Below are 12,908 nucleotides of genomic sequence, written 5' to 3'. Positions count from 1 at the left end.
CAGGTGAGCTGAGACTAATAGTTGTGTACATTTTGACCTTTTGACCATTGAATTAATTAGATTGTAGTTGTCTTTTAAAGGTTAGCCCTGAGGCTGCTCTTGCTTTGTTTCCCTGGCCATTGATTGAGTGCTGCTTATGCCCGCACAAGGATTAAATGGTTATAGCCCTTCACAGAGGTGTGTTGACAGGACTAAGAAAACATTGGTCTTCATAGGGTCTATTTGTGCTCCTGAGCAGTTGACCTTGTAAACATTTTCAGTCTGCCACAAGCTATGTTTTGTCAAACCAAACGTCAAATCCACACAATACTACAGTAGAACAAAACAGACTTCGAAGAGGTGCTTTGTGCATGAAAACTGTGTAACAAAAGGAAGCTACTTTATTAAAATTGTAATTTTTTTGAGGTGTGTTCTTTTCTGTTTGATAATTGATGTCAAATTTGTGATACCTTTCTTTTTTATTTGCACATTCTCAGCTGCAGTATTTCACATGTACACTCGTGACTTTTCCTGCAGGTCATAACTAATAATCACTGTGCATGTTCCTGTTTCCAGAGAGCAGATATAGCTGTTGCACCTCTCACCATTACTCTGGTTCGAGAGGAAGTGATAGACTTTTCCAAGCCCTTTATGAGTTTGGGCATCTCCATTATGATAAAGAAGCCTCAAAAGTCCAAGCCTGGCGTTTTCTCCTTCTTGGATCCACTGGCCTATGAGATATGGATGTGTATAGTGTTTGCCTATATTGGGGTGAGCGTGGTTCTGTTCCTGGTCAGTCGGTTCAGTCCTTACGAGTGGAACCTTGAGGAGCAGGATGAGACCAAAGACCCTCAGACGCCCCCTGATCCTCCCAATGATTTTGGGATTTTCAATTCTCTCTGGTTCTCGTTGGGCGCCTTCATGCAGCAGGGCTGTGATATCTCCCCAAGGTGGGTCAATGGAGCAAAATCTATAGTTACAGATATGTAATGTATGTAGAAGCCGGGCATCCTTTTCCTACAGAGGGAATTAATTTAAGATAAAGCATAATGATATGGAGAGTTAATATTCATATAAGTGAAGAAGGAATCTATAAACCAAAGATTGACAAATTTACACAAAAACGAAAATAGGATCTGAAGTTACATAAAATTGACCTTCCAACTTTTCTGGGAACTTTCATACTGAAAGGAAAATTTGTAACTCCCATTGTCTGTTCTAGTTTATTTATAGTGTCTCCATTCTCTTGTTTTTACACTCAAACTCATGCAAATTTGTATTGTACATCAATGTACAATTATGGACATGGACATAAAAGGGCCACAAAGTCGAAAGTAAAATTTTCTAACAAGTCTATATCTATCTGTAATGTAAAATTAAGATTCAAGGTGAATTAATTCAAAAACTGAATCCCGAATAAATAGTCCACCCCCTACCCTGTCATGAAGCCTCTCCCCCCCAGTTTGAAAACCACAATGCTTCAGGCTGTGACAAGAACTTCCACTTTGAGCATTTTTAAGAATTACACTAGCAGCTGAAATGCAATGTACATTGAAATTCAAGAAGTGTACAATATAAGACATAATGTACAACCACAGCACTTGATATTCATCCTGCTTTGCTAAATAATTTCATTTTGTTTTCCATGTCATGGACAACCTTCATGTAGGTCTCTCTCAGGCCGTATAGTCGGTGGTGTGTGGTGGTTCTTCACCCTCATCATCATCTCATCCTACACAGCCAATCTAGCTGCCTTCTTGACAGTGGAAAGGATGGTCTCTCCGATAGAGAGTGCTGAAGATCTGGCAAAGCAGACAGAGATAGCATATGGCACTCTGGACTCAGGTTCCACAAAAGAGTTTTTTAGGGTGAGTACTTCTTTTGCTAACTCCCACGCAAAGCACTTAATTATGCTAAACATCGGGGTTGTTGATTTCTAAAAACACACGTGGAATGCCATTCAAGTCCTTTTTCAGCTATTTCAAGGGCAGAAATCTTGACCCACATTGGCAGAGAAGTGGTTCTCGAACTCTTTTAACATGAATGTTAAACATGTGTAGCAATACCGCAGTGTGTAACACTAAGGTACCGGGGCTGTCAGCAGAAAGTGTGATAACAACACCAAAGACTCTGAGGTGATAAAAGCAGGAGGCTAATCAAGCACCCACATCAGACTCAAACTCAGAGGGGTCAGCTCATGAAATATAATTAGTTAGCCGGCCACGGCTGGCAAATTGGACATGATGAAGAAGAGTCCTGTAGGTCAAACAGAGCTGTCTGAAGAAGCCATCATTTGTGATGCGCAATATGACCGGCGGCTGAATGAACAGGAAGGGCAATTAAGTTGTAAATTACCAAAAACTCTGCATCTGCACGACCACTCGGCTTTAAGAGCGTTTCTTCTTTGTTGTGACATTCATTTATATTTCTTCTATTGACAGCAACCTGTTCCAAAATCTTTTTTTTACTCATAAAGCAATGAAAGGAAGAGATAGTAATGAAACAACCTGCTGGCAAATCAAAAGAAATATGTTTCCTCACATAAAAGACAGCTTACTTTTGTGTAAAACACTAAAAGCACCGTTTGAAAAAAAAAAAGTCTTACAAAGACATGCCTGACAAAAACATGCACATGATGTGAATGTAACAATGTACCAAATAACTGCTCTTTTCATGCCAAGATGCTATACATGTATTTTTATATCTGCATGATGGCGGATGCCAATAATAGATTAGGTTCCCAACCTGATAATGGAGACACAGCAGGCTCTTGGAAAATCTGAGAAGAGGCCGCCAAGTGACGGTTTTCCCAGCTTCTGTGGAATGGGTGTCCTACTTACAAGCCGGCGTTCAAACAGAAAATGACATGTGTGAACTGCGATTCTGAGTGATTTTTAATTAAAGCTGAAGAGGCTTGACATGAAAAAAAAAGAATACACTCTGCACTGCTTTAATGAGTTCCATACGGCATCAGCCAACTGGAGATTTCAGTGTCTCAAACTAATCATACAGTAGGATGCCAAGTCTATGAAATCCTGCATTTGAATTTTTGATGATTTCACCTGTCTTATGAAAACATAACATTTTCTGACAGGGTGGGGAAGCTCAAACATGGGGAAACAAAAGAATATAAATATTTCACCCAAAATCCCTTGGCTAAACCAAACCCACAGGGCAGGCTGGTTGAATGGCTTCAAGAGTTTGAAGTGTATACAAACAACTTGCTTCTAGGGAAAACCTCAACAGGTTCTCAATGTTTGTCACATCGATATGGCTGCTTGTGGTTTTGAGTAGTTTTGTTCAACGTGAATAATTTATTTAGGTATAGTTTATACATTTCATTTCATTTCATTTTTCAATTCTGAGGACCGGGGTTCAAATCCCAGCCTCTGCTTCTGTGGCGTGTACACGTCCTCCCTGTGCCTGCATGGGTTTTCTCCAGGCACTCTGGTCTCTGCCCACATCCCAAAACATGCAACATTAATTGGAGACTCTATATTGCCCGAAAGTGTGATTGTGAGTGCCAATGGTTATTTGTTTGTATGTGCCCTGTGATTGGCTGGCAATTAATTCAGGGTGTAACATGCCTTCTGCCCGAAGATAGCTGGAGTGGGCTCCAGTACTCCTGCGAGCCTTATGAGGATAAGCGGCTCAGATAATAGATGGATGGATAGTCTTTTATGATCAATATCCAAATTATCTCACGGGTGCAAAAAAAAAATTGGACTTGTGCCCCTGGATCATGTTTTGGCGAGTCCATCACAAGGCTTGACTTAGTTGTGTTTTGAAATGTCTATCAAAAGGGAAGATGGGGTATAATAGTGGTTTCAATGATATTTTGAAGTCATTGTTTAATTATGTGAAAAAAAGAGGAAAAAGCCCATCAGAAACCCTTCATGCACCTCATTTAGCAGCATGACCATGAAAAGAGGATAATGAGTGATATGAATAAGCCTGAAGCCTTGTTTGCCCCTCAAAGAATTTTCCATTAATGTCTCAACAGCAAAAGCCACGCTTCTCACTGATGTGCAGGTGTGATGAAGACGGAACAACAGCTTGTGCACAGTTATGGACGCATCTTTGCTAAGCATAAAAATCAATTTCATGTTTCGGCTATTGTGATGCAGACATTAGAGCTTCTGCAGGGTCCCAGACAAGGTTCAATGAGTAGATTTTCTTCGCAGAGCAGAGCTGCCTCTGGCTAGAGTTGCATGAAGAGGAGAATTTATTCCAGGAATCCGGAGGCTGCTCTGCAATCACATCCGCACTTTGTAACACAACTCCCTGAGCCCTTGTCACGTTGTGTTTCAGGAGAGTATTGACTGATGGAGCTTCCATAAAGATTACAGCTTGTTTGCACATAAGAGGGAGCTATCAAAAGTAATGATAGACTACTGTGAGATAGGCGTAGCTTTTGGCAGAGCTTTGTCCTCAGAGAGTATCGCTTCAGGTTCCGAACTTCAAATATGTATCAGTTGGAGTTCGGAACCTAGTGTGACACAAGTAGACACCTCAGACCCTCAACTTTTTATTTTTTGGGACCAACGTGGTCCGGAGAGAATATTAAGTGGGGAAAAAAGCAGGGTTGTAACTCCAATGCCATGAGAAAGGGTGGAAAAAGTATTTAGATAGACATGCAATGGAGGGCATAAGGCTGAGGCCACCTTTGAATTCTACCTCCATTCGTAAAGTTAAGACTCAGGGCCTTGTTTTTACTTAAATGTCCAGTGCCTGTATATAAATGTAGATAGTTCCACGTTGTTTAATGTACTTTTAAACTTAAATAGAGAACCTCAAATATACAACACTTTCAAAAGGCATTTTTGACAGCAATTATTTTTACCACGTCATCCTAAACTTCAATTCTGTTTGCAGCTTGTTACTTGTGTCCCCAAGTTGGAAAAATATTGCAGTTATATTGTATTAAATAGTAGTTAATCATAAGAAAACCATTGTCGTGACGTGCCCAACTCACATTTGCTTTCAGTGAAAACCCATTTTCTCTCTGTGGCACTGAAAATCAATATGAAACTTGAATAACCCACTGTACTTGTATAAAATAGTTATCTTAAGCGTAAGTCCCTGTGACTCCCTTGTCAACGTCATTCTCTATATCAATAGTTTGACCTGGGGTATGAAGTATAGAGGCGCATATTAAGGGGGACAATGTCCAATGTACTACACTACGCTTCTTTGCAGTTTAGCATTTCAGATTGACCCCTCACTGCTGAGCTAATGTTGAATTATACAGTCATTTTACTGTAGTAAGGTATGGTAGTTAATGCTATTCTATATCATTACTATCAAGTGGAAACCTCATATGTCCATAGAAAGTAATTTTTTTCATAAATCTATACTATTGGTCTTTCACCAAGTCATGTAATTTTTACACCTAATTACCCATTCAAAGCATTGGAAATAAGCTTGAGAGGAAATCAATTCACGCTCTTGGACCCTTGAACTGTCGGAGAAGCACTGTCAAATTCTGCCTCTTCCCCACTCTGGAGGAGCCATGTAGCGTAATGTAACGTAAAGATTATCTTCTGGATGATTTTTAGACAGTAATGAATGAAAATGGGTTAGGCCCTCTCCAATAAGGTTGTTTTGTTCAAATGGATAGCTGTCGTACTTCATTGTAGAAGGAGGTGCGCATGCCAGGTATTAACAGATTAATTTCTTCCTTTTACACTGCTTATTGAGGTCATTTTATTTATTGCATTATTCCTGGGACCTTTAAAAAAAAGACTGGCAAGATAATTTAACCACAGTAGTTTGTGTTTGTGAAGTATTGAAGGCTTTTTTTTAAAGTAGATGTAGACAGCTGACACTGTTGATGTATCTTTCCCTTTTCATCAATAACATCTTAATAAATTAGCTTTTTTTGTGTACTTTAAAAGTCAAGCGTCATCCCCGAACACACCTCTTCTGAGATGGAAGCTCTTTTCGAAGAAGAGAACATTACACAACCGAATGAAGTTACCGGGGCACGATTACCCCATTGTTTCATATTCAGATGATATGCGATCACGGCCAAACCGCCTCCCCGTCCGAACCACTTCTGTGGCGGAGATGAGCCATCGCGGCCCGGCGCCATGACGAACCACCCCGGCCCACAAAGCCTTGTCGACAAGGCCGAGCCGGCCTTGTCAGCTGAGGTAGCTCCTTTTCGCCGCCGAGGTGGCCTATCATGGCGCTAGTTAGATTAGACCCCGGCCGTTTTACGGCGTTGGTGTCACACGCAGCACAGTGCGCCGTTGTGGGCAGCGTTGTTCATAGCTGCCGCCGTCTGCGAGCCCAACGCGGCAGCTTTTGCTGACGAGACGACGCAGCAGCCTTCGCCGGCGAGCCCGACATGGAAGCCGTCCGACGTCGACAAAACTTATGAAGGGTAAATCCATCCTCCCAAGTGTTCGAGCAAAATCCAGCAATGCAACAAGCTGGCATTTTGGCTAACACAAAGGAAGAACGAGCTAGCTTCCCACAGGTAAAACTAATGGAAACAAACGAGTCTGCTGGAGGCCACCCCTGCCCCGTACATCACTTCCTGCTTCTTCTCGACTTACAAAAAGCCATATACGTCAAAATCATGTTTTGTGGTGAAAAAACAGATGGGTCCATACCGGCTGCCATTTTTTCATTAATAAAATACTAAAAATCATCCATTTCATGACACTTGACCTTTAAATTCATCATTGAACTTGATTTCATGGTGTAGTTGTATTGACGTTGGTGTGTCATCGATATGATAGCAACACAAAGTACAATATCAACTTCAACGATGCATTGTTTGGTAACTATAGCACATTGGTCCTTATTGATTTCCTGAAAAGTGGCAATTTTAGAGATGCAAACTTTCCCCCTGACAGCAATGATAAGTATGCGATCCGGCCTACTGTTGAAGTCCATAATCCAACATCTCTGGGTATCCTCCTTGTACTTTTCACCCCGTTTGATTCCCTTTAAACAGGCCTGTTGAGACTTAGTTGCCATGCAATTTAGATTTTGGTCGTGCCGCTTCCCCGCTCTGATATTGATGAATCGACTTCATAAAGCACTCAGACAGCACACTCTGTCGTCAGTAATCAATGCCCAGATCCATTCTTTTCACTTCATTTGAGGAGGGAGTTGGAGCCTTTCTGTAGCTCAGCAGATGAGACTGCGGTCTTTGGGGAAATTGTCCTCTAAACTAGGGTTCTTTCCATGCTGTTTGACACAAATAAATTGGACATATGCATGTAACCCGATTGACAGCAAAAACATCACATCCAAGTCCAAGTCCTCCTCCCATCCATCATATTTGCATTAAATGGCACTAGCCAATGTCCCGACTTTGAAGCATTTTCATTTTTGCGGGGGAACATTTATCATGCAGGCTTTTTTCATTTGTGTTATGCTGCTGTCTCATTTGATCGTCATCCTTGGCCAGACGCCTGATGACAATTGCTGGGAAAAAAATGGTATATTATATTGAGACAGTAACACACTCTTCTCAGGTCAAAGTTAATGCATTTGGATATTAATAGAGACGTATTAGAGATGAATATGGTGCTTTTAAGAGGGTTTCTTGGGACACTGATGAGTCTGGTCTGGATGGCACATGGTGACAAAGCTCAATAAGCATGCAAAATCATGATAGTTTTTATTATATTCAAATTTATTACCTGAGGTTTACACAAAAATGACTTTTTAACTTAAATCAGAATCATCAAATTAGATTTTTTTTTAATTGTTTTTTTTTTTTAGTATTTTTCAGATTAACCCTACAATACAAAAAGATAGATATTTGGTATATCTTCATCAGTCAACCACATAGAAACACCAAATGAGCCAATTAAAGTAAATGACAAAGTCATTATATAGGAGAAACCTGGATGATTGGTCAACCATGAACAGGACTTTCCAAACATCTGTTTTTCCATGTTCTTTTGTATAGGTTCTGACAAATGATATCTAAAAACAATTCTGCATACATTGTCTCTCACTTTCTTTTAACTAAATACATTCACTTGCACGTGACATTCCTTTGGGATTGCATCTCATATACGATCCGTCCATCCGTCCAATTTTCTATATTGCTTTTCTTGGATAACAGAGGGACTAAACCTGCTTTACTTGTTCTCTGCAGATTAAACATGTTAAAGTTCGTAAAATTTATTTGATTGATTATTACAGTGGCACTTTGGAAAAAATAGAATTGATTAGATTAGCTGTAACGTGCATGGGCGTTTTTTCGGCTTTGTGATTAGAACATATGGAGTATTTTGTGAATATTTATTTGTGTACTAATCATGTCACAGACGAATGTCATTTCCTCAACAGACTGTCCAAATTACACAATTTTTTTCTGCCAGTTGTAAAAAAAAAAAAAAAAATCCAAATCTTTTAGTTTATTTCTGTCTTAAAAATACTGCTCAGGCATTCAGAATGTAAAGCATTCCCATTCAAGAAACTTGCTCATGACTGTTAATCCAGTATCTGTTCAAAGTGTGAAACATCTTATGTCAAAATAAATCCAGCACCATTGAATAATTTAATTGATGCTTATTATAGATAGTGCTCGACTCACCCAGATTTTGGCAACTGGCTAATCCTGACCCCAGGCGCTTGAAATATGCTCATCTGAGTAAGTCGGTGGTGGGTTGTCTGGTGTATGAGTAACCATCCTTCTGCACTCCCATTACTTCTTTCACTGTTACGATGTTATACTAGAGGTTGAGTGGAAATCCAGTGAAAACAGAAATCTACAAATTAAAGTCATACATTCAGAAATTATTTGTAAAATGCATGACCAGTAAAGTTGGACATATAATTTGATATACATTTGGGTTGGGGGGCAACATGCCATGCAGGTCGTGCTTCAATTGGAATGGATTTTGTAAGCTTCTTGTGCTTTGTGATCTTGCGAAAATAGAGCATCATTTTTTCTGAAGTATTTCAAGATATCGTGCAGTGGTTTTAAAGGATGTCTTTGAATACTTCATGGAGTTTTTAAACAGAGTGATCATGAAGCTCAAAATTCTACAAATTCCATTGTAATCCACGATAGTGATTTGTTTGTTTCTGAACCTCATTCTTCTCTTGTGTTCTGTTCCACACAGCGATCAAAAATAGCCGTATATGAGAAGATGTGGTCGTACATGAAATCAGCCGAACCCTCAGTGTTTGTTAAGACCACACCCGACGGCGTGGCCCGGGTACGAAAGTCAAAGGGCAAGTTCGCTTTTCTCCTCGAATCCACCATGAACGAGTACATCGAGCAGCGGAAGCCCTGCGACACCATGAAAGTGGGTGGGAACCTCGACTCCAAAGGATACGGAGTGGCGACGCCCAAAGGCTCAGCATTAAGGTGGGTGGAATAATATAACAATATCCTCTGTGTTGTTATAGTATTCCACCTACCCTGATGTCCCCTGTTGTCATTCTCTTCTCACCCTCTCCTTGTTTTTTTTTTTTTTTTTGTGGAGACAGAGGTAATGGTAGTATGCTTTTCAAAGCACTTGGATACAAAGGTTTTATGCTACAATAATCTTTTAAAGGACTTTTATTCATGTGTTAGGGATGTTACCCTAATACAGGGGTCGGGAACCTATGGCTCGCGAGCCATACCTGGCTCTTTTGATGCTTCCATATGGCTCACAGAACCCACATAACAACATTCTGTGCATGTGATTTTTGTCATGCATGCAATGCAAATGAGGCAAAGACAGTTTGTCCTAGTGGGCTTGCCGTAGTTTGCCGTGGAAGTTAATGCGCACAGGTACAAACGGGTCAAACGATGTTTGAAGCACCAGAAGTTGCATTAATGGTAAGAAGTACTTTTAATATCATTGGTTAGCAACAGCATAACTATGTTATTGAAAAGAATTCTGAGACTTATTGTACTCTAAAATTGTTGGTCTTACATAAATGCGCAAATACACCCGTATTTAGTTTTTAAATATTGTATGGCTTTTTTTAAATCCCATTTTAAAATATTGGGCATTTAAGGTTCTCTCAGTCGAAAAGATTCCCGACCCCTGCTCTAATCAAATCCATACGATACAGTTGAAGCTGAGAATAATCTCCTATCAGGGCTCAGACTCGCCCTAAAATACGATTTTTGATTTTTATTGACAGTGGCGGATGACTTCTGAATCAGAATTGAATCATTACTTCTTGCAACATGATAGTTCAACTAATGAAATTTAAAAAAAAAAATAGGTAGAACCAGAAAGAGAGTACACTGCCACGTTGTGGCTGCTGCTTCCTTTATAACCAGGTAGATTAGATAGATAACCAACTAAGAATGTTTCACCATCTGCCACGCCGTTTTGGATCTTACACAACTTTCTCGGATTCATTCTACCATGGTCGCCGTCTACCATCGGATGCCTCCTTCAAGAACTTGAAGAACTAGAGGGTTACAGCTATTTGCACCCATGATCAACTCCAAAAATGAACAACGTGTACTACTGCGGACATAATCATTGTCGTCGGCCATAAACAAGAAAAAAAATCTGAAATATTGTGTATTTTTTCATGCATATGCAGAGTGGCAGCAGTTATGACTCCTGCCAGAATATAATCGTGTGATATCCTAAGATTCGTTCTGATCCTAGTCCAAAAATTCTGATTTAGTGATAGCCACTTGAGTCACAATTTGAGTCATCACCCATTCTTGAACAGCCCTATTTCAAATCTCTCTTTATGTCTTCCTGTTGCTCTACTCTTCTCCCCCTCCATCTCTCCTTCTGTCCTACCTGACTGTTGTATTGTCACTTTTAATTTAATGGTTCAATGGTTTTTCAATTTAGCCTTTTAAAAGCTGTGCTGTCACTTGTGACAAATGTTAATTGCATGATGTTTGTTGTTGTTACTTCTCTTCTCAATGACAAGTGTCCCCATCCCGCACACTTCAGTTTTAAACTACGTAACCCCTCTTGCCACCTTTTTCCAAGATTTAACAGTCTTTACCTTAAGTGAGCCTTTCTTATCTCTCCGTATTCCTGAAATTCTTAAACCGCAATTTGTCCTTTCCCAGAACATTCTGATTCAATGATTCTGTGCATAAGCCCCCTGCTACAGTGGTAGCCTCTCTACCCTGACCTATCATAAAAATGCTTGGTACAACCATTACTTTGCATTAGATTTCTCACGGACCTGTGCATTTTCTTACAAGTTATGTTTTATCGTTTCAAGAAATGCTGTTAACCTGGCAGTTTTAAAACTGAATGAGCAAGGCCTGTTGGACAAATTGAAAAACAAATGGTGGTACGACAAGGGAGAGTGCGGCAGCGGGGGAGGTGACTCCAAGGTCAGCCTCGATGTCACCACAATCGGGTACTTCAGTGCAGAGTAATCGGCAAGGCTGTTCTAGCAACCCAACCAGAACTGAACCAAATGTCTGCCCCCAGCAACCTGCTGCTGCCCTATGGCACATCTCCAAAGTGACCATTTCTCTGAGCAGACGGGTTAACGCATCAGCTCAAACAAAGAAGCCGTGTTTAGCAAACTGGAGATTACTGACAGCAAGTACGCACAAATCGCATTAATGAGGTGAAGTATGCTGCCGTGCAGTCATGAAAGTTTGGCGGTCTTTATTCATCCTTACAGACCTGCATGGCAGCTCATCTCATCTGGGATTGTAGGTCCATCTAGCTTTCTGCAAATACACTCAGTAATCTCATAGGCATTTAGGATCAACCTTACTCAATCCTCAAATATTTTTCCTAGAAGTGGTCAACGTTTCCAGCATATGTTTTCAAGTCCTGGGAAGGATGGTTTACCTTTAATTGAAGCTGCAGCTGCTCTGTAAGGACACGGGCCCAGAATCCTGATGTGTTCTGAAACCCATGGGATCATACATTCCCAGTGGCAAAATAGTTGCATGGAGGCCATCTGGAAAGCAAGGGGAACAGCGGCGTCTTGAGGGGACTAAGCATTGCACATTGCAACGTGAGAATTCTAATTAACATTTAAAGGCTTGTGATGTGTTTTTAATGGATCATCAGATATAATACCGTTTGTCCGATTCCACTATTGAGCTCATTAATAACTCGGGGTTGACCCTTTTGATCACACCCTCCCCTCTTTTCTGTGGCTCAATGATAAATGATTTTCCCATTATGGGAGCTAATGGTACAAGTGTTAAGCCCCCCTCAACCACGATAACTAAGTATGACGTTACTCAGATGATGTACAATTGTATAGTGCTTTTTTTTCCACTGCATCACATTTAAGATGGTTGCGTTAGAGTCTGCATTGTGGGTCAATCTAAAAACAAATGATCCTGTCATCTGAAATGGGATCATAGGTAACTGGTTAGCTAATATGCAACATGGAAACCTCTTTGGAGCACAGCTGTGTTATTACACTCTTAACATTATTTGTCATGAAAGGGCCTTGCCCGCAATGAGCAGTTAAGCAGGAGTGAATCTGTCTTGAAGACAGTGGTTATGCTTTTACTGAGTCTCTTCCTGGACCAGAGCAATCATGTCAATGGAGAAAGTCAATTGCGATATGTTGTTTTGGAGAACACAAATATACCTGATTTATTGATGTCACACAAAATTTCAAACACGTTTTTTTCCAATTTAGATGTTTGGAAATTGAGTGAACTTGTTCCAGCTATTATTTCCTTTGTTGGTTTAGTTAAAAAGAAATGAATAAGATTAAGAAACACACATAGCCTCACAGGCAAGTTCTTATATTTATTAATTTGTTTATTTATTATTACAGTAATTTTTCTACCTAGTTTCTTCAACTTTTAAGACTTATCTTCATTTAATGCCTTTTTGGTCTTAACAGTAATCCAGATAAGCGATTTTGCCACAGCAAACTAAAATACCTTGAAAGGAAGCAACATCATTCAGATGTTTAACTATTATTTCCTTTTATATTTTATAAATGGCAAAATGACTAGGCTTTGTAATAGCACTCTAATTTCACTT

At 40.0% G+C, this 12,908-nt stretch overlaps 1 protein-coding gene across 1 annotated transcript in view; it reads left to right on the top strand.

Annotated features, from left to right (window-relative positions):
* LOC133508861 (glutamate receptor 3-like) overlaps window positions 1–12,908 on the top strand; it is a 108,029-nt gene that overhangs the window by 87,817 nt on the left and 7,304 nt on the right. The window contains exons 11-14 of the mRNA XM_061835364.1: window positions 556–929; window positions 1,649–1,847; window positions 9,078–9,325; window positions 11,158–11,272. Coding sequence (XP_061691348.1) covers window positions 556–929; window positions 1,649–1,847; window positions 9,078–9,325; window positions 11,158–11,272 — 936 coding nt within the window. The remainder of the gene's footprint in view (window positions 1–555; window positions 930–1,648; window positions 1,848–9,077; window positions 9,326–11,157; window positions 11,273–12,908) is intronic.

The sequence above is a fragment of the Syngnathoides biaculeatus genome, chromosome 11, assembly GCF_019802595.1.
Source record: "Syngnathoides biaculeatus isolate LvHL_M chromosome 11, ASM1980259v1, whole genome shotgun sequence".
NCBI lineage: Eukaryota > Metazoa > Chordata > Actinopteri > Syngnathiformes > Syngnathidae > Syngnathoides > Syngnathoides biaculeatus.
The sequence above is the reverse complement of the archived record's forward strand: the minus strand, read 5'-3'. Positions and strand labels throughout refer to the sequence as shown.